At 38.2% G+C, this 23336-nt stretch overlaps 1 protein-coding gene across 1 annotated transcript; it reads left to right on the top strand.

Annotated features, from left to right (window-relative positions):
* Nucleotides 1-7670: 7670 nt before the first annotated feature.
* On the top strand, nt 7671-22170 carry LOC129263659 (zinc finger protein 814-like). Its single transcript, XM_064101239.1, has 5 exons — nt 7671-7770; nt 13486-13647; nt 15635-18142; nt 18657-19007; nt 20669-22170. Exons 2-5 carry the CDS (start codon nt 13506-13508, stop codon nt 21214-21216), a joined length of 3549 nt encoding a protein of 1182 aa, XP_063957309.1. The 5' UTR covers nt 7671-7770; nt 13486-13505; the 3' UTR covers nt 21217-22170.
* The last annotated feature ends 1166 nt before the right edge of the window (nt 22171-23336 follow it).

The following is a 23336-nucleotide window of genomic DNA, read 5'->3' as shown; positions in this document are numbered from 1 at the left end:
TACCTTCATATGTAGCTTAAAATTTTCCGCTCGCATTTTGTTCCTATTTTTAAAGAGGGAATGAACAAAAAAATTCTAAATTCCTTGATTTTGGCCACCTGAACCAAATTTAGGCTTGCTGTATTATTGCCCGATTTTCGTTTAAATTCAAACTTGAAAATTCCAGGAAATATCTATGAATGTCAGGAAGTTTGGGAGTCAGTTTCGGGAAATTTACTTTGGAGCTGTGGAAACACTGCTTTAAGTACAAGATAGCACGAAATGCACGACGATCTGCATTCGAGCTCTTCAAAAGTTCTTGCAGAGCGCTGTCTGCACAGGCGGTAACTGCAAAGGAGACTACACTCTAATGACAGTTTATTATTAATATACATTTATGCATTCTAATAATAAAATTTAAAAAAAAAAATCTAAAACAAGTTCACCAAATTATTATCAGATCTAGCAAATTTTAATCCTCCACGATATCTATGATTATAAATTCATACAAGTATTTACTAGTATTTCATGTTTAGGAAATCAATAGTTGTATGCGCCGCATAAGTTTAGGCCAGTGTTATCAAGATAAGATTGTTTGTAATCGATTCTATAGATCTGTTGGGGTTTGGTCTGAGTTGTTTGTGATTTAAATTCTGGTTCTCGTACACGTATAGTATTTGTTTGGGGTGGGGACCTGATTTTGTTTGGTCTGGGGTTGTAGTCCGTCCGAATTTGTTTGGATCCCTGTAATTTAGAGTGCTTATTATATCAATTTTATTTATTTATTTATTTTTGTCTTCTTTCATTGTCGGAGGAGGGGGTTTTGCCTACGATAGTCATGGACGTTCCCCCTTTGCCTCTTGCTCATAGCATGAAGTTTACTCTTCGGAGTAACCCTGGGTTTTGGGGGGGTCTGGGATGGGAGGGGACGGGGGCTCTAATTTATGGGATCCCCTTGGGTGGGGGATTGGCTCCGGTGTTAGGCTATTTGTTTTGTATCAGATTTTTTATGAGTCTCCAGATTAGTTGTAAATTGATCTCCCTCAATGTGAAAGGAATTAGAGATAGTGATAAAAGAGACCGTATCTTTTTTTGGTGTAAAGATAAAGGGGCCGATATTGTCTTTTTGCAAGAAACCTTTAGTACTAGGGAATGTGAGGATAGATGGTATCGTCGTGGGACGGCACCAGTTATTTTAGTCATGGTTCAGCTCAAAGCAAGGGTGTATTAGTTTTAATTGCGCCAACGGTAGATATGGAGATATTACAAGTCTTAAGAGACAATGAGGGTAGATTTATATTTATAGATTGTAAGTTTCAAGGGGTTAGGTTGATTTTATGAAATGTATATTCCCCTACAAGAAATTTTGAAAAAGAACAATTGCAATTTCTCAAAAAATACGAAATACCCTTGCTAAGTTGAATAAAGATAAATACCCTGTTATAATAGGTGGTGATTTTAACATGATTAGGGACAATAATTTAGATTATAACGGACAATCTCAAAATAGGATTTCAAATAGATTCAATCGAGACTTTGGAAAATTTATGGAAGACTTTGAATTTTTTGACGTTTGGAGATGTAGACATCCCCTGAAAAGACAATTTACATACACGCAAAAGAACCCCTTCATGCAAAGCAGACTTGATTACTGGATAATTTCTGAATGTTTAGAGGAAATGGTTATAAAGTGCGATATAATTCCATCTGTGGCCCCTGATCATCATTCAATTTTTGTACACTTATTCGACAAAACAAAAATAAAGTTAATGCAAGGAAGAGGTCATATTGGAAATTCAATAATAGTTTATGTGAAAATGAAGATTATGTTAAAGAATTAAAGAAAGAAATTCGTGAATTGAGAAATGAATTGCAATCTGAAATAAAAGATAAGAGGTTGTTATGGGATTTTCTAAAAATGAAAATTCGAAGTTTTACACAAAAATTTTCGAAAAAATTGGCTGATAAAAGAAGGAAAATGAAAACGGATTTAGAAAGAGAAATACAGTTTTTAGAAGAACAATTGAAAGATCGTACTGATGCAAATACTTTAGAAAAACTAGAAAATACAAAAGAGAAATTAAGGGAAATTTATAGTTATGTTAATGAAGGTGTTAAGGTTTGATCTCGTGCCTCCTGGTATGAATGTGGTGAAAGAGACTCGCGTTATTTCAACCAGTTGATGCAAAGTAATAAAAGAAAAACCACAATTAAAAAAATTAAAACCACAGATGGAAACATCTGTTGTGATGAAAAAAGAATAAGTGAAGAAATTGGGAAATTTTACAGTAGGTTGTATGATAAAGTAGAGTGCGTGTGTTCGGATAACCTCTTTGATGAATTTTTTCAAGGATTACCTAAATTGGCGGAGACATCTCGAGAACTCTGTGAAGGGTTAATAAGTAACAAAGAATGTCTAGAAATTTTAAAAGAATTGAAACATAATAAATAACCTGGAAATGACGGTCTTTCTTCGGAGTTCTACTATACTTTTTGGCCGGATATTGGAGATTTAGTTAAAGATGCCTTAAATGAGGCATATTGGTCCGGGGAATTAGCATCGTCGCAAAAACAAGCAGTTATTACGTTAATCGCTAAAGATGGAAAAGATCCTCTTTTATTGAAAAATTATAGACCTATATCCCTTCTTAACGTGGATTATAAAATTTTAACAAAAATTTTGGCTAAGCGAATCAAGAAAATACTTAATGAAATCGTTGTGGGGGATCAGGTGGGTTACATACAAGGTATAAGTATTGGTGAAGCCATTCGTACTATAGATGATGTTATTTTTCATACATTGATTGATTGATTGAAAATCACATTTATTTCCTTCAAACAGATACAAAATAATATTTGACATAGTAACGAATACAGTATATATTTCGACACAATTTTGAAGGAGGCGAAAACCCGGAAAGCAGAGCTTGAGTTGGGGTCGCCAGATACAAATAAATAACAAGTTACGTACTGTAATGACATCATATGTAATTGCATATAAATAAGAAAGTTAAGAGTAGAAAAAGAAACACAGATGGAGAAGAGGGAGAAGAAATGTAGGCATTAGAAGATAAGTTCATTTGAATAACAGAGTAAACTGGTCGCAATTACGTAATATTGGTACATGTATATATAAAGAGCTTGAGTGACATTTGTCTAGCAGAGCAACAGGTAAGGCATGTGCATTAATTAACATTAGAAATGGAATGGACCTACATCCCATTTTAATCTACCTGTTTTTTTGTTAGCTATAGATTTTGAGAAGGCCTTTAACTCGTTATCACATCATTTTCTTCAAAAGGCTCTGACGGCTTTTGGTTTTGGTATATCCTTTCAGAGATGGGTCAAAGTTTTGTATACTGATACTCTAAGTTGTGTTTTAAATGAAGGAAATTCCACCGGTTATTTTGAAATAAAAAGGGGGGTGAGGCAAGGGGATCCTCTTAGTCCTTACCTTTTTATTTTGTGTATTGAAGTAATGGCTCATAAATTACGGAAAGATAATCTGATTGAAGGAATTAAATTTGGAGATAAAGAAATTAAATTAGCACTTTATGCAGATGATATGACAGTTTTTGCTCGTAATGTAAAATCAGTTGATAGACTAAAAGTTTTATTTGCAGATTTTGAAAAACTTTCTGGATTAAAAATCAATAATGAAAAAACTAAAGTATTAAAATTAGGCTCATGTCAGCATTTGGATTGTGACTTCTCCTTCGGCGAGATCGTTGATTTTCTTAAAGTTTTAGGAGTATTTTTCACCCTAGATGAACATAAGAAAGAAGATCTAAATTACAAAGATATCTTAAGCAAAATTAAAACACTCTTGAACTTTTGGAAGCTAAGGGATATAACGCTTATGGGGAAGATTCAACTATTAAAGGTGCATATCTATTCTAAAGTCCTCTATCGAGCGTCTCTTACTCCTGTTCCTAAGTGGGTTTATGAATCATTGGATGAATTAACTTTTGATTTCTTATGGAAAGGTAAGAAAGACAAAATTAATAGGAATACAATGTTTTTAGACTATAAGCAAGGAGGATTAAAGATGTTAAACTTCCCTGTGCAGGTAAAGGCACAGCGAATAATGTGGATTAAAAGACTTTTAAATAAAGATGAAGATATGAAATGGAAACAGTACTTTAATTTTGCCACTAAACATTTGGGTGGAGATTTTATATTTTCATGTGACTATATACCAGGTTTATTGAAAGTAACAGCTTCCAAATTTTACATGGACTTATTAGAAGAGTGGGTAAATATAAGACATATTAGAAGTACAGAGTTTGGGAAAGTGGTGATTTTTAATAATAAGCTTATTCGATATAAAGGGAGTTGTATATTTGATAAGATTCTATACGATAAAGAGGTTTATAAATTGCATCATATTTTTGATAATAATGGTAAACTAAAATGTGATACACATTTTCTTGATTTGAATTTAGATGCAAATGATGTTGAAAAAATCAAGCATATATATGCCTGTTTACCCGTTAGTTGGAAGAACAATATCGAAATAAATGCATGGTTGGTCATTTTCTTAGATTCTGTTTGAACTCATTTTGAAATCGTTACCACAACTGGCATTTGTCTTTATCATTTAATAAAGAAAGGAGTGTTTCATTTATTTTTTTCATAACACGTGTACACGTTAGTAATAATCCACATTAACACATTGAAACAGACATTAAAAACACAAGTTCAGAAAATATAGAAATACATAAAAAGTCACAAACATTAAAATAGGCCTACATATTGAATTATTTTTTAGGGGAATATTTGTTAGAAATGCTATCATCAGTATTGACTTCTTAAATCATTTAGCCCCTTTTTCAAAATAATCAGAGTAATTATGTTAATCAATCTTTCATTATTTTATGACCGTCAACATTTCAACCGTTAAAATTGCATAGACATTATTCACAATGAAGACAAAATTAGAATATTTCATATTTCCTATAATAAAATATAAAAGAAATAGTGAGTGAATGAATTCATCAGTCTCCTCATTTACATACTGACCGGATGTGCATATAAGCATAACTTCATAAACTTTCTTATCTGCTTATTATACATTCGATTTTGATGAAACTTTCAGTATTATGCTCTTTTAATTCAAATCATTTTTCGTCCCCATGTTTGTTGGGGTGGACTTTTCCTTTAAATAATCAATTCAATTCGTTTCAAAATGCCATTTTATCTCAGCGGCCATTTTTATACCGTAGATTTAAAGGAAGAACTCGCCTGAAGACACTTTAAAGCACTGCCGTACAGACAGGGGGTGGAGGCCATGACCCCCACCCCCCTCCAAAAATAATAATAATAATAATTAAGTAATAAAACTTAAGATAAAGAAAAAGGGGAGAAAATGAAAGGAAAGGAATGAGAAAATGGTGACATGTTAAATTATTTTCTAAATATTTTGTCAAAATCATTCCAAAAAAATTTGAAATAAAAAGATCATAATTTAATGCGAGCGAGCGAAACTTTTTCCAGATACACCATGTCGGGCACCCTCATTTTTTTACTCTTTACAGTCCCTGCTTTCAAGACATCTGTAACAAAAAAATAATCTCTATTTTTTTTTTCCAGGGAGACAATTATTGTGACACAAAGTATATGGAATAGATTAGACAAATGTATCCGGCTACTTATATTTTCACTTTTTGAAGCCTTTTTTTATATTTAATTTCAGGGCTTCATTTTTTTTTTTATTGCGACTAATTGTAGTGTCAATGCAGGGATCGCGGAACATTATTCAAGAGTAGAGATTAATTTCATGTACAACCATATCACCAGACAAGACAAAACAATACAAATCAAGAAGACGCAGGGGATCATTGCAACCGAGCCCCAACCCCCCTCCCCCTCAAAAAAAAAAAAAAACACACCTTTGTTATGTTTTTATCTAAAACTAACACTATAAACGTATAATAGTAACCACCAAATGAATGATGGGATTGGATGGAAGCGGGCTCCTTGACCAAACCCATAAGTGTTATTATTTGTGAGAGAACCCAGCGACCGAGTAAGAAAAGAAATCCTACGATTGAAGGAAATATCATTTTCATTTGTGAAACAGCAAATTGTGCATTCACGTCATCGAACGGACGCCAACGATCGGGGTATCGTATTTCTGTGGGTAATTCCCACCATGCATTGCTCGTTTGTTTACAAAAAGCGGAAATGCGCGTTTGAGTATGCGCTAGAGTAAAAGGACGCGCCTTTATGACGTCATATCCAGTATTTATAAACATTGCTCTCATTGTTACGTCATAATAAATGAAAGAGGCAAAGCGCGATTATATTGAACTTTTTGAGCTTTGTATGTTTTATGGATCTTTCTTTCTTTGTATCTATCCTTTTTTCTATCTTTTTTCTTTCTTTGTTCTTTTCTTTCATTTCATTATTTTCCCTTTATTTTCTTTCAATTTCTATCTTTCTATATCTATCTTTATTTTCCTTTAATTCTCCCTTTCTTCCTTTTCTTTAGGGATGTATGTAATACTTTTCACTGCGATTGACAATAAAATGTGTGAGAATTAGGGTAGAAAATGACACCCAAGCAAAACAAAACAAAATTAACAGCAAAAAAAAAAAAACATAGTTGTGGAAATCAGTTTGTACACATTGATATTCAAACAAGCAAAACTACGCGATGTCATTAATTTAAAGGGAAATCCAACCCAAATGAAAACTTGTTTTTATACGGAAAAGAAAATCTGACAAATTGATAGGTGAAAGTTTGAACAATATTGGACAAACAACAAGAAAGTTATGAATTTTTAAAAGTTGCAAATCTTGGTAATCACTTTACCCATGGAGACTTCAAATTGGCCGCATATGGGATGTCATAGTGATGTAAGGCAAGGACTACTCTTTCATGTACTCCAATACATATTATGGCTAAAATGTCATTATTCCTAAAAGTTTTATTTCAAGTTATATTTTTCTTTCATGAAAACATAAAACAATATACTACCTGGGTTATATTTAGATTACTGCCCCAGGGGAATGGGTACTTAGGAGAAAACCACAAATCCCTGATAATAAAGTACATATGGCCTATGGGAAAGTTGTCCTTGCCCCTTGTCATAATTGACTTCCCCAGTTGCCAATTTGAAATCTACATAGTATTAGTGATCTCAATTTTAAAACAGCTATAACTTTCGTACTGCTTGTCCGATTTCTTTCAAACTTTCACCATTCTGTTTAATTTATTTTTTCCTACACAACACAACATTTTATGGCCAAGGCTGGATTCCCCTTTAAGCGTCAGAGCTGAGAGTCACCGGCGCGGCGTCCCAATTCCAAAGTTCATATTCACCTAGACAGCTGGCAGCCGTCTGTTTCGAGGAGTTTTTTAACTTTTTTTTTTTTTTTTTTCTCCTCTGTATTTGGTGAGTGAAGCCAACGGAGTTCAGCTGAACAACCAACATAACAGAGACCGAAGCTTTTGGTCTAATATTCACCCTGCTTTAACTCTGCTGTCAAACCTTTAAATTGATGTAAAAACAAACAGATGAACAAATCTCATGTGGATGCTACAAGTAAACAAATACCCTCTCTTTCCGAAATTGACACGGATAACAAAACTGCGCACCGGCCATCTCTCTTGGCAAAATTTAACTTCTTTATTGTTCTATTTCTATCGGAAGCCTATATAATCTAGCGCCAACTCTGGCCCTCTCAATTCTCCCTTATGTACGCGTTCTCCTTCGGCTGTTCACGAAGTCATGATATTGCAAGCGGTAATAATACCCGATTCTTGCCTATAATCCCACCTTTTTGGTAAGTAAATCTAACCTCTCTGGTGTTTGAACATTTTATGTCTTACATTACTTTATTTCGATGAAGTATGAATCTTTATAATGGATGATTTTTGGTAATGTTATCTCGTCCATTTTGACGAGGTCTTGCTCGTCGCATCACTGTATTTTGGGTGTACGGTTAACATGGGTTGTTTTTACATAGGCCGTGTGTGGAAGGGTTGGCCTTTGTTATAACGTTAATGTGACATTACCGTGCCTGGTAGTGGCATATTGAAAATACACGTTCGTTTCTCGGATGTGGTGTGTGGATATGTGTGCGTGTAAGTTTGACTCTGAGCAGAAAAGAATGGATGTAGGTCTATGTGTATATAGAGCTTAGCTTTTAAAAGTTCTTTGTGGACTGATATATAACCCAATCTCAAATAAGGAAAAATATATTATTCATGGATGCAAAAGAAGCAAGGAATAGGATTACTAGCCCCAGACTCAAGAGTGTCAAATTTGAGGGAAGAGATAGATAGAACATTCAACATGTCTTGCCTTGGGACGGGGGCAGAATACATTCTGATTTAAATTGTAAAAAAAGTGTAGGACTAGGATTCTAGGAATATTATAATATTTTGATTATTTGCATTGTGACTATCGATAAAAGATATAGACTTAATTTATTTTCATAACAAGCCTATAAAATGAAATTATCACATCAGGTACAGAAATGAAGGACTTTGATCTGTAGATTTCCCGGTCTTTAAATTAAGTTTTATAGGCCCTAGCTACTTCTGGTAATTGACAATTATCTAGACAATTTGAACTTGAAAATCTTTCATCTTTACGTCACTACGTGCGTTTAGAAATGGAGGCTTTAAATCTCCCCCCCCCCCCCCACCAAAACTTGTCCAACAGATCTTTATTTTCCCCAAATTAACTTGAGGTGTTCATTAAACTCCTGCCCCTTCAATTCCACAACTTTTTAACTAAATTGGTGGTATATGCTGTGATTCTTGTGATATTTGGTACCATGTAAAATGTCTGAATATGCACACACCGTCGTATGAAGCCCTTCAGGCATCGAATGTTAGTTGGATCTGCTATTCGTGCGGCATGCCAAATTTTGCATCGTCCTTATTCGATAGCTCCTCTGAGATTGAATGTTCGAACAGTTTTTCCTCTCTACTTGAGGACAAGTCTCCCTTCTTCGCACCAATTGCTATGTCCTCACCAACGAATACGAGTGGTGACAAACCTTCACCTTCTCGTAAGAAGTCCCCGCAATCTGGTAATACTAATACTAATAGGAAACTGAGAGCTGTAGTCATCAATTTCCAAGGTCTCAGAAGCAAAGTCGAATCCCTATCCAATCTTATAAATTCTGTTCATCCAGATATAATATTTGGAACTGAAACTTGGGGAAATGATACTATTTCTAACTCGGAGCTTTTTCTAACACATCTTGATACGTATGACATATGGCGGAAAGACCGCAATGATGGTCATGGAGGTGTCCTCATTGCAGTTAGGAAAACGCTGCTCGCAGTAGCTCTTCCTGAATATGACGCTGATTGCGAAGTACTTTGGACTAAGCTGAGGTCCCATGGCCAGAAAGATGTATATCTCGGAGTGTTTTACAACCCCCATTATAATGATCCCAATGGCCTCCCTGGGCTTGAAGTTTCCTTGAGTAAACTTCCTCCTGATGCTTACAAGGTACTTGCTGGTGATTTTAACATGCCGGACATTGATTGGGACTCTGATTCAGTCAAGCCTTGCCCTGCAAGAGTCTACAAAAGTAGTACCCAACCATGCACCCTTCTTCTTGATATTGCTAGCCACCATAATCTCCAACAGGTCGTGAACTTCCCAACGAGACAACAGAATATGCTAGATCTCTTATTTACTACTAATCCTACATTGATTGACTCTGTTAAGCCGATTCCAGGGATCAGCGATCATGATTCTATTGTTCAGATTGACTTCACTGGTACTGTCAAACATAAAAAAAGTAAAGCTCACAGAGTCTACAATTATAAGAAGGCAAACTTTGATAAGATCAGAACTGAGCTTTGGTCCTTTTCTGAAGAATTCTTCATCAACAGTCCTGGTACCAAGTCTGTCAATTTGAAGTGGGAATCATTGAAATGTAAATTGACATACCTAAAAGAGAAGTATATCCCTAGTAAGATGAGCAGTACTAGATTCAACCTGCCTTACATCACTAGGGAAATTAAGAGCAAGATCAGACAGAAGCATCGTGTATATAACCGTGCTCTCAAAAGTCAATCTCAGGAAGATTGGAGCCTCTTCAGGAAGTTGAGATCCCAGGTTCAGAAGTCCCTTCGCTCCGCGAGATGGGAGTACCTTAATGACGTCATTGGTCCAAGCCTAAGAGAAAAACCAAAAGCCTTTTATCAATATGTTAAAAGACTTAGGCAAGACTCCACAGGTATTCAGCAACTCCTTTCTGAAGGATGCCTGAAATCTTGCAGCCAAGAAAAGGCAGACATCCTTAGTCGTCAGTTTGAATCGGTTTTCACTACAGAACCGGACAATGTCCTTCTGCCTAACATCCTTCCTTCTCGATATCCATCAATGGAAGACATTTCAGTCCATGTCAATGGTGTTGAGAAGCTTCTGAGGGGACTAGACGCATCCAAAGCCACTGGTCCGGATAACATCCCAGCCATCCTTTTGAAAGAGACGGCCTCAGAAGTAAGTCCTATTCTCACCTTCATCTTCAACCAATCATTGAAATCTGGAGTTCTTCCAAAGGATTGGAAAAAAGCGCATATAGCTCCGGTCTTCAAGAAAGGCGACAAGACGTTAGCTGAAAATTACCGTCCTATCTCTTTAACCAGTATAATCTCCAAGACACTGGAGCACATAGTTGTGTCGTCAGTGATGAAGCACCTTGACTCTCACTCCATCTTGTCCCCCTGCCAACATGGATTTAGAAGAAAACACTCTTGTGAGACTCAACTATTGCTAACATCCCATGACCTTGCTGAATCGTACAAGAGTAAAAAGCAAGTTGATATGATTATGCTGGACTTTAGCAAAGCCTTTGACAAGGTCCCACATAACCGCCTCATCCTGAAGTTGAGACATTATGGGATCCAAGATCGCAACCTCAAGTGGATACAGAGCTTTTTAACTGATCGTGAGCAGTCGGTAGTTCTTGAAGGCGTAACATCTAAAGCATGTATCGTTGCATCGGGCGTCCCCCAGGGGACTGTCCTCGGCCCCACACTCTTTCTGCTGTATGTTAATGATCTTCCCCAACAAGTTTCATCAGCAACCCGGCTCTTTGCCGACGATTGCATGTTGTATCGAGAAATCTCAAGCAGTTATGATGCTCGGATGTTACAGAAAGATCTTGATGCACTCCAGAAGTGGGAAAACACCTGGCTAATGTCATTCAACCCTGGAAAATGCTTTGTTCTGAGGTACTGCCCTTCTCGGTCTTCAGTGAACTACAGTTACTACATCCACAACACTGCTCTTCAATTTTGCAAGAGTGGAAAATATCTCGGAATTACCCTATCCAACGACTTCAAATGGTCAACCCATATCTCAATGATCTGCAAGAAAGCTACCCAACAACTAGGCTTTGTCAGGCGTAATACAAGGTTTCTACCCCAATCATTCAGAGAGGCAGCATACAAGTCCCTTATACGCCCTCACTTAGAGTACTGCTGCAGTGTTTGGGATCCTCACTCTATCATGGACACACAGAATTTGGAAAGAATCCAAAGGCAAGCGGCTCGCTATGTCTTAGCTGATTACAGTAGAACCAGCAGCGTAACCAGCATGCTCACCAAGCTGAAGTGGCCTAGTCTGTCTTCTCGACGCACTGTAAGCAGACTCAGCATGGTGTATAGGATTGTAAATGACCTTGCTGCAATACCCCAAGACAAATTCTTCTCCTTAAGCACCACTGTCACTAGGAAAAATCACAACAAGTGTTTTCAGACATATCGTCCAAGAGGCAATATTGACAAATTTGCCTTTGCCCAACGATCTGTACCTGAATGGAATAAACTCCCTTTCCAAATAGTTAATGCAGTCTCGCTTGACAGCTTTCAAAAACTTCTGCAAAATCAGCTTGAAAATATTCCTCACTCCTCCTCATAACGTGCGTCCAAGTTTCAGTTCATCTTCGTGATAGGCTGCAGAGCCCTTTGAAGATTACAGCAGATGATGATGATGATGATGATGATCCTGATTTCGCAGGAGTCTTGCAATTTTGCTATCGGGGGCCATTCCACAGAGAGCAAGACCGCTGAAAGACCTTTCAAAGACCATGAATTTTGGTCGATCTTACGGAGGTCTCTCAATGAACCTACAATGGTCTTTGAGGTCTTACACGAGTCCTGACCAATCTTTCAGCGGTTTTCATGGGCTCCAAAACTTTTTGAAACGGTTCAAAACAGTCTTACAACGGTCTTACAAGAAAATGGTCTTTCAGTGGTCTTTAAATTCAGCGGTCTTTCAGCAGTCTTTCGATGAACTTTCAAAGGTCTTCATAGTCTTTCAATGATCTTTCGGCAGTCTCTCAAGATTTTGGCGGAGATCACTGTAAGACTCATGAGAGATCATTGAAAGACCATTGAAAGACCAGGCAAAGTCCATGGAAAGAATTCTGAAAGATCACTTGTTGCATAAAAGATCTCTGAAAGACCATTGAAAGATCTCTATATAGGACTAGTCTAAGACCAGTAAGACAAGAAATATCCATCAGTCTTTCAGAGTTCTTTCTTTGAGTCTTTCTGAGCCATTCCACAGAGATGAAAAATTTCAGTGATCTTGAAGACCGCTGTAAGACCTCATCAATTTTAAGTCTTTCAGTGGTCTTTCAACGGTCTCCGTTCTGTGGAATGGGGGCTACTAACTTTTGTGAGAAAATTATTGGGATTCATTGATCCAGCAACTTGTGCACACCTGGGGAGTGTTTCATCAACATTTTCATCCGACAAGTTGTCAGATCTGACATCTTTCTCTGATGTTGATTGGCTGAGAGGTACTGTTACTATGGTAACTGTCGGATAAAATGGGACTTGTCGGATAAAACGTCCGACAAGTCCTTTCATGAAACGCCCCCCAGTAGGCTGTAACTCACATTGAAGAAAAAAAATGACACTTCCAAATATTCACAATTTAGGGTTGAAGAGATTTACCAAAAAAATTGAGACAATGTAAAATGTGTTTTTTGGTCCAACTCAATATCCAACCTGTGGGTATTAATCGCTGATCCTCGAATACTGGGTGAAGAACTACAAAGAATTAAGCTATAGATGAGATTAGATTAATTGAATCATTGATCATTTGACCCGCTCTCCTGACATATTATGGTTGTTGTCTCAGTTCAGTTCTTAAGCTACATTTGAGATGCTTATTTCCACAATGTATCGTCGAATGTTGTCCAAAATGATGTAAGACTGAGGCTAATTGTGCCATGTGTAATCCAGGGGTCGCAGAACGGTTTAAAAGTGGAGGGGAGGGGGGGCTGGGCAAAAAGTGGGGGTGCTGACCATGCAAAAAATCACAGTCAGATGGTCATTTCTATGATTTTGTATACAGTTTTTGAAGAAAGTGGGCAGCCTGTAATCTTATTCATTCTATGCCCTATTTTAATGTTGTCTTTTGTTATGCAAATTAATGTGAAACAAAATGAATAGTTTTGAATTTTTGTAACGTTTTATTGACGATGAATGTTTGCCCTTTTTTTCTTTGCCACTAGATCTTCATTAGGCAACCATCATGGATGGCAACATGGATGTTCTTTCCTTCAGTTTGTCATGTGACCACTGTGAGTTCCGCACCAAGAGTATGTCTATCATGAGGGATCACGCTCAGAGACATTCGGCTGAACAGCACGACCAACGCCCAGGGGATGACATAGGTAACAATATGGGTGTATTCAGCAGTGGCATTTAACCTATAAAAAAAAACGGAGGCGTTTTACGAAGAGGTGCGAAAAATCCAACTGCACTGACTCGCTTTAACCTCATGTAGAACAGGGTGGTGTTTCATGCAAGGACTTGTCGGACGTTTTATCCGACAAATCTCATTTTATCCGACAGTTTCCATAGGAACAATGCCTCTCAGCCAATCAAAATCAGGAAAAGTTGTCAGATCTGACAACTTGTCGGATGAAAATGTTGATGAAACGCTCCCCAGATCTTCCACAGCACTGTGCATACTCCTACACAATTCTACATTTACGACAATACACCAACACGATGGACTTTACTTTCACGGATGATGATGAAGAGTTAAGTGTGGCTTATGGGGTGTTGAAAGAAACTTGCAATTAATCACAAGTCAAGTTTAGGTCCCCCAAATCAATTGAAAATCATGCATTCTATCGCCAATTTGCAATTGATACATGGTCTGCTTCTAATTGCATCAACAAGTTTAAAGTGATTTGCTTTATTTAAAATTGATCTATCACTTGTAAACTTGCACCTGAAATTTGCTATTGAAAGGTTTGCTATTATTAGAGTCGTGCTTGAATTCCCAATTGCGTGTGGTATAAAAGGTATCACTGCATTACTGCGTATTAAAGGTAAAGAAAAGTAGTTGCAGCAAACAATTATTTCATGAGAAAGTCTTCTAAGTCAAGGTTAATTGTCATAATATTATCATATCTAGATCTGGTACATTAATGTAAATTTATCTTTGTAAACTCATGAAATCTTAGCTCAAAACCGATAATTCTGATGATCACTAACACAGAAAAGCATCTGTGGGACAGTTGCTCATTTCTCAGCAATTATGTATTTTCTTCCACAGCCATTTGGCACATATTTTTTATTGATACATACAAACACTTAGGTGATAATTTTACTGGATTCTGTTTGAACTCATTATGGAGCATAACAAATCATGACTCTAAATCATATTTTAACTCTTTGTGAAATGCCCATCCAGGTCACTTAACTATCTCATTCTCATGATAAATGAAGAACAGTTTAAGGGATCAACTTCAAACCTGACCTTTATATTTTTTAAATGGAAGTAAATGTGTCCTTATTGGTTGGGGGTCGTAAGGTCAAAGGTTGCAGAGGTCATTTTTTTTTTAATCCATATTTTATGATTGAATTGAAATCTAAAAATAGAAATACTCCAAAAATTCTTTTTGCCCAATTGATTGTGGGCCCGGCAGCCACTGTGCAGCGCAAGATCAATTTAGCTCTATCCCTTGAATTGTTGAACGCCAAACGGGGTAGCAGCAACTCCCATCTTTTAATGTCTTTTGTTCTGATGCGGCCGGGGTTTGAACCCCCGACCTCCTGGTTGTGAGACGGATGCTCTACCAAATGAGTCAACACACTGGTTGGCTTGTTAAGGCTATTTCTTGTGATTATGAACTGTTTGAATTGAGGGTCAACTTCAAGCTTGGCCCAACTGAACAAGCGTGCATATGGGGTGACACGACATTTGCTCCTGCGACATTTGCTCCAGTCTTAATATCTCAGGGGGCATAGCACAGGGTTAGAGTTAATCTTGTAGTAGAGGTTTTGGTTCAGAAAAATGTAAAGAAAAGGATTGGAGTTTTATTTAGTTTTAGAGGTTAAGTTTTATGTTTGGCTTAACGTGCAGATTTTCCATTGGAGCAATTGTCGCCAGAGCAGATGTCGTGGGATCGCGTATGGGAGCAGAGATGATCTGAGCAGATAATGGGGTCACTGGGACAGAAGTCATTGTATACATATAAATTTAATTTATTGTTCCTTGTGATGTACAAGTATATCGAGAATTTTTTTATGAAGCAGCTTGTCATTGTATGCATATGATATGATTCCCACTTTTTCAAACAGGTGCATGCATGGAAATTAAAATCATTCATTCAGAGATTTTTTTTTTCTTTTCTTTTCTCTGTGTAGGAATGAGCAACCATGTTGCAAGTGATGACCATGCTGCCCTCCAAGCTCTTGTTGACTCTGCCCTTAACGATGCCTCTCGACTCCTCCTCTCGTCTCCTGAAAACACCCACCACCACCATCATCATCACCACCTTCAAGACCCAAGCAGCACTTCCAACCAGAACTCTGTAGAGGAAGCCTGCAGGACAGGTGGTCACGTTGATGCTCCAGGCATAGGACACCAGGGCAGAAAAACAGAGCGGGTGGTCACACCAAGGGCCAGTGCTCTGGCTGCAGAGGACCTTCTTGGGATATATGCTGCGGGAATTGATCTCAGCGTTGTGGGGCAAGGGGTTGGGGATGGTCAGTTTGAAGTAGGATGCAGTCAAGAATCACAGGCTGTGATGTCCACAGCGATAGAAGACAGTGCAGACATAAGTACCAGGATTGGTGTTGATCAGGATTGTGCTGGCTCAAGGATTCATCCAAGAACAGAAGACAGTGGATATATTGATACTGGTGGTGAGAGTGAACAACAATTTAGGAAATCTTCTGGTAATTATTCTACGGCTAATGGTCCTAATAATTACAGGAGACACGATTCGGTCCAGGAAAAAGAAAGGATCAGTTGTGCTGTTGATGCAACCACAAAGACTTATACATCTCAAAGTAGAGATACAAATCATTTCGAGAAGCCAGGAAAAACACAGATGTTGAGAGGGAAGAAAAGCAACCGACCACTTTTTCATTTTGTTATCCATCCGTCAGCATTCAGTAAGACTCAACCAGCAGAGGACGAGATGCCACAATCGTCATCTTCATCAAAAGAAAGGTTTACCCATAATGAGGTCGATCCTAGAGAAGCGTATGTTCATGAATCCTCAACAATGGACAATGTCTTTGAAAATGATTTAGACAAAGCAGATGGAGCAACAAAAGCAGTAAGAACTCAAGAACATAGGTCAGATGCTGAATCTGAGAATGAAGGAACCACCAATTCAGGTTCTGGGTTTGGAAGACGTAGAAGGCGAAAGTTAGTCCCTCCTTTGAAAATTGTTGTGCCGCAGAGCAAGGAGAACCCATCATCAAAACAAAGCAGACAAAAAGTTTGTAGGTTCCGAGGGAGGACTAAGGCTAGTTTGGAGAAGCCAAAGTACACATGCCCAGAGTGTAATTTGCTGTTTAAGCTCATGAAAGATTTGAAAGTTCATGTTAAACTTGTTCATACAAAGAGTGGGAAGGATTCGGAGTTAAAGAGAGCCCACCCGAAAAAGAATAAACTGAAACTTTGCGGTGAAACTGTTGATAAGGGAAAGCCACTTCCTCGAAGAAGTTTGAGACAAAATGTCTTGGATTCTTGCAAATCACAACAAAAAGTGAGCCTATCCAAACCAAGAAGAAGACTTTTGAAAAAAGAGGATGATCAAAGGAAAAATGTTTCTAGATGTAAGAGAAAACCTTCTTGGAATAAACTGCCTTCAGAGGATGAATTGGAAGAGCAAAAAGAAAATGAGGATGAGGATTGGGTACCAGAGGCAGCAGAGATGAGCTCTAGTGATGGTGAAGGAATTGATAGCGGGAGGGAGGTGGATGGTAATGATGATGTGTTTGATGTTTCTCAGATCACTTCCAAAGACTGTTCTGCAATAGAGCTCCATAAGCCAGATGAGCATATGACTAGCTTGCCGAACTCGAAGGGATTCCGCTGCAACTATTGCAGCTACACTTGCCAAAGTCGAAAAACTCTTGCTTCTCATATTGATCATTTGCATAGTGACAAATCAACACAGAAAACCAAAGAGCCTAAAACCAAAGGGAAGAAGAAGGACTTGGACACCAATCGGGTGTATCGCTGTAGTATCTGTAATTTCAGTTGCCATTCTAGCCATCTTTTGAACAGCCACATGAAGAGTGCACATAACTTTGAAAAGATGTCCGGAGAGTTTACCTGTGGCGTGTGTGGCAAGGTCATCGTTGGTCGCTTCTCGCACTTTCGCCGCCACCTCCGTTGTCATTCGGAAGAGCGCCCCTACAAGTGCGACCAGTGCCCTTTGGCCTTCCGTGATGCCAATAGCCTGAACTGCCACCTGCCGATCCACAAGGAAGAACGGGATTACCTCTGCGAGGATTGTGGCATGGCCTTCAAGCGTCCCATCAACCTGAGGATGCACCGTAAGGTCCACAGCGACAAGATGTTCAGCTGCGATGAATGTGATTACAAGTGCCGCAGACGGAACACTCTGCAAAATCATAAGAAGCGGAAGCACCTCAAGCAGAAGTCAGTCTTGTGTCAGCACTGTGGACATCGCTTCTTCTCCAAGACGGAGTGTAAGAACCATGTCTTGAAGAAGCATACTCAGCGGCCTACGCCTTTTGCCTGTCCCATCTGTCCTGCAGTATTCATGTTCCAGTACCGGTTCAAAGCCCACCTGAAGACACACCCGGAGATCAAACCTTACAAGTGTCACTACTGTGGCTTTGAAACCAGACTCAATACCTACCTCATGGATCATATGAGACAACATACAGGTAAAATGATTCTTCATTTATTCATTCCAATCATAACAATGTAAAGGTGTTGTGGCTCAGTCACTAAACTTTGGACCACAAGGTCCATGGTTCACATCTCACTCCAGCACTTGAGTCTTTATCAAGGTGTTTCTCAACATTTTCTACTCTCTACCCAGAAAGGAATTCTTTGTGTGCTTGAGCTTCAGGGTATATAGCCCTGCTAAAGCAGGGTTTTAATTCAGCGCTCCTAAAATGTTATTCTTCCATCTCTGTTCTGATCTGAAAAAATGGTATGAGATCATTACTTCATTGATCAAATGCCCCGATATGCAATATTGCACCCTATTTATGGTGTCGATATTATAGTGATTGTGTATGACTACTACCACTTTTTCTGTCACTTCTACTACTTTCCCTCTATTTTCTTATCGTTATTCCATTATAAAGGCATTTCCAGAGCAATTATTGCATTTTAATAACATTTTGATTGGGATGTTTTCATTGATTTTCTATTTTATTTACACTCTCACAGGAGAAAAACCAAAGAAATGTAACCTCTGTGACTATGAGACCTCTACCAACAGCAACCTCTACAAGCATAAGAAGCGTCACCACGGCCCCGGGGCCCAAAGGGTCAGCTCCAGAACTCGCAAGCCACGTTCAAACAAAAACGATCCCAAGGATGGGAACCTGATGGCAGTGAGCGAAGAGCAGAAGCAGAGAACAGAGAAGAGCGTTGTTGAGGATATCGTGAATGCTGTGGAGTTCGGCCAGATGGCCTCGCAGGTTAACCTGACAGCAGGGGGCCAGGTGGCAGCGGCAATGTACAATATGGCAACCATGTGCAGTACTCAGGAATTCAAGCAGGAGCAACTGATGCAAGGTGAATACTGTTCTTTGCGCTCCTTCTTGTCTGTTGACTGCTCAGTCCCTGCAAGGAGTATATACTAGTTTTAAAATGAGCATGCTTGTTTGAATAACAGCTATGGCAAGTTCAGTATAAAATCATTAGACCTGAGAATACTATTCTTTGAAATTCTATTCATCAGGTTTATTGATTGCTCAAACCATTTGATGTCTTGGGAAATTTAGGACACTACTAGCTGGAAATGAAAATAAACATGCTCAATTTGACAGACAGTTAAGGACATAATGCAGAAAGATTCCATTTAGAATGAAATTACTAGCTTTAATTTTTTTTCTTGCATATTTAAATTACTTGCCAAATTGATTCTCGATTAAGCTCAATCCTAGAGCATGGTAACCTATTGACCAGTGTTGTACAGATGGGGGGGGGGGGGGTGAGCACTTGCCCCACCCACAATTTTTTACAACCAAGGAAAACAGAGAGAAAAGGAAAGAGAGGATGGGGAATATATTATTTTCTGAATATTATGTCAAAATTTATCATTAAATTGGATTTTAATTTTAAAAACATATTAATTTTTGCACAACATGCCATATCTGGCCCCCTTAAATTTTTTGGCTCGTTGTGCCACTGCTATCGATTAATGATGATAATGATTGTAATGAAATCATTCATTTCTTTTTGTCATTTACCATTTGCAATTTTGACATGCAGTAAGGATGAATGCTATGTCAGGGCTTATTAATCAGGGATGTAGTAATGATAATAACAATAATAACGGCTTATTTACCCAGGGTACCACTTCCGTTCCGAAAACTGTTCTCCCAGCGGGCCCTGCTATTATTATTACCCCTGCTTTAGCACGGATACCTTGATCGGGCGCTCGAGCATTCGAGGAATTTCTTCCTACCGGGTACCCATTCACCTCACCTGGGTCGAGTGCAGCACAATGTGGATGAATTTCTTGCCGAAGGAAATTACACCATGGCTGGGATTCCGATTCGAACCCACGACCCTCTGTTTCAAAGTCCGGAGACTAATCCTCAGGGCCACAACGCTCCACGTAGTCAAGGCTGGTAGTTGTGAGCCACAAGGCTACTGGTGAAAACCTCCCAAAGGCTTGGCCTCGGCCGGCAAAATCTTGCTTTCAGGCTGGCTTGGACTCTATCCCTGTTGTTACTGTTTTGCTTACTGGATCAAGGGTGGGGTACATACATATAGCGCTGTTTGTAAAGTTACACACCAATTTATGCATGACTGGAGCAAAAGTGCTTAGTCAGCTACACACATGGGTGGAAATCTCAGGGGGGACAGTGACACAATATCAAATGTCCCCCCTACTATTTTTGGTCTTTTATGATGGAAAGAAACACATCATTCAATATCGAAATAAAACATGTATTTTGGAAGAGATGACCTTACTTTCTTGGGTGATAACCTTTTTTTTTTTTTTTTTTTCCCTTGTCAAATTTTCCTGCCCATGGTCCCCCTACCTGTGGGGAGAGATTTCCACCCTTGGCTACACAGGGATAAATCATTTAGCATAAGAAGGATCACTAGTCATGGGAAAAGTCATCCGTCCATTCAATTTTCTATGGGAGTTTAACAAAATCTGTATTCACAGGCAATTTTAGTGATCTCAGCATTATTATGATCCTCTCTTTTTCCTTTCGTAGTATCTACTGATGTTCATCAAGGTCCTTCAATACTTCCCGACGAGGTCATCAGTTCCGTCTCAGACCCCAGCCACGACGTGGAGCGTCTCTCGATCACGAACCTCGACAAAGCGGCGACTTCCTCCGTCGCAGCCATGATGGAGGCACTGGCCGACGCCCGTAACATGCGCCCTCCTCAGCTCCACCAACCCAACCACCAGACCCTCCTATCACACCCCAGCGGCTACCCCATCCACCTCACGAGAGTCACCACGCCCCAACCGAGCACTCTTCCCGCTTCCACAAGTGCCACAACGATATTCCCACGGTCCGTCGCGACAAATATGACAATGCATTACGTTCACCCAAACATTGGGCCAATCGGAGGAGGGGGTGGGTACCACCACCTGTCAACCCTAGCAGGGGAAGCGGCCAACCGATCGCCCATCACATCGCACAGCCAGCCGATGCCTCATAATGTCACAGTACCGCCCCCTCTGATTGGTGTAGGGCAGGGCCAGACCACGCCCCAACCTCTCACTCATTTCTCAAACATTATGCATTATTGATTTACTATGTCAGAGTTACCCTATCTCTCCCTCATTTAAATCGAATTCAAATCCCTTGAACAAAAGTAGATTAAAATAAAGACATGAAGAGAGACAACTCAAACATGCATAACACTGAAAAAGTCATCGATATTGATGTAAAATTAGAACATTATGATGTAAATTTGTTATATTTGTTTATTAAAAAAAACAGTGATATACACATCGTGGGTTGTACACAAATGAGGGAGCTGATTATGATACGTACTCACTATAACTGTTAGCATCAATAGTACTACAAAATTCCACCTAAGAAATTACCCAATTGCACCTTTGACATGCATTAAATTGTATCCATACCAGTATATACCTCTAGGTACTTTGACTTGGTGGTTTTAAAACTTGTTTCCAGGTGCCTGTACCAAGAAGAGTTTTGTTTGAAATGCTTTTTTAAAACAATTGAATACAAGTTCCAAATTCATGCTATTGATTGGTCAAAATCAAAATTAAAGGTCAAGTCCACCCCAGGAAAATGCTGATCTGAATAAATAGAGAAAAATCAAACTAGCATAGTGCTGAAAATTTCATCAAAATCGGATGTAAAATAAGAAAGTTATGACATTTTAAATTTTCGCTTATTTTTCACAAACAGTGATATGCACAACTCATTGGCATGCAAATTAGACAGTCGATGATGTCTCTCACTCACTATTTCTTTTGTTTTTATTGTTTGAATTATACAATATTTCATTTTTTATAGATTTGACAATAAAGACCAACTTGACTGACCATATATTATTAAACAATATAAATTCCACATGTTTAGGGAGGAATTAATTGTATCACTTGACAATGAGGAGAAAATTAGAATATTTTATATTAATATAATAAAATACAAAAGAAATAGTGGATGATGTCATCACTCACCTCATTTGCATGCCAACCAGGATGTGCATACAACTGTTTTGTGAAATTAAGCATTGAGCATTAAGCATATATTGCTGTTTTGTGAAATTGCATTGGTACAGGCATAGACCCTGATTAAAACATCAATAAGTGGGTGTTGCGACAAGACTCGCACAAATACAACTTGTTTTACTTTCAATTTTCTTTCTAAAAGGAGAGGCTTTAGACTGCATATTCAGACCTCTTTCCTCGAGCGAAAGAGTTTGTGCAAACTACCCCCAATGGGAGACCAATTTTCCTTTTAAAGTGATTGTTTAACATCATTTAGGATCTAAATCCTTTTTTTTTTCTCATGCAATTAATGCTTTAATTATTGCAAACCTTTAGTTCAAACAGGAATCACCTGGGATTTTTAAGCTTATCAGTCGCTTAATTTCTGCGATAATGATGGCTACCATCTGAAGCATCCATGTAGGCTAATGATGGAAAATAATTGTTTAATTTTACTTGTAGCCAAGCATGTAATGATGCTTTATATATTAAGTGATTTTTACATGGTTTCGTTTTTAAACATTGCTTGGACTGACAATATGTAGGGCCCCACTACCCAGATTATTGTAAACCTCTACAAATTTTCTCAATCCCTTTAAAAGGTCAAGTCCACCCCAGAAAAATGTTGATTTGAATAAATAGAGAAAATTCAAACTAGCATATTACTGAAAGTTTCATCAAAATCGGATGTAAAATAAGAAAGTTATGACATTTTAAAATTTTGCCTATTTTTCACAAAACAGTGATTATGTACAACTCAGTGACATGCAAATGAGACAATCGATGATGTCCCTCACTCACTATTTTTTTTTTATTGTTTGAATTATACAATATTTAATTTTTTACAGATTTGACAATAAAGACCAACTTGACTGAACCATAAAATGATAAAACAATGTAATTCCACATGTTCAGGGAGGAATTAATCTTTGTTTCACTTAACAATGAGGAGAAAATTAGAATATTTCATATTTCACATAATGAAATACAAAAGAAATAGTGAGTGGATGACGTCATCAGTCTCCTCATTTGCATGCCGCCAGGATGTGCATATAACTGTTTTGTGAAATTAAGCAAAACTTAAAAATGTTATAACTTTCTTATTTTACTTCCGATTTTGATGAAATTTTCAGTGTTATCCTTGTTTGATTTTTTCTTTATGTTCAAATCAATTTTTTGTTGGG

The sequence above is a fragment of the Lytechinus pictus genome, chromosome 6, assembly GCF_037042905.1.
Source record: "Lytechinus pictus isolate F3 Inbred chromosome 6, Lp3.0, whole genome shotgun sequence".
NCBI lineage: Eukaryota > Metazoa > Echinodermata > Echinoidea > Temnopleuroida > Toxopneustidae > Lytechinus > Lytechinus pictus.
This window is presented reverse-complemented; position numbering and strand designations above follow the sequence as displayed.

Coding starts and splice junctions, on each gene's coding strand:
- LOC129263659 (XM_064101239.1), top strand. CDS start 13,506: ATGGATGGCAACATGGATGTTCTTTCCTTCAGTTTGTCATGTGACCAC. Junction 18,143..18,656: donor TCATATGAGACAACATACAG/GTAAAATGATTC, acceptor ACACTCTCACAG/GAGAAAAACCAAAGAAATGT. Junction 19,008..20,668: donor GCAGGAGCAACTGATGCAAG/GTGAATACTGTT, acceptor TTCCTTTCGTAG/TATCTACTGATGTTCATCAA.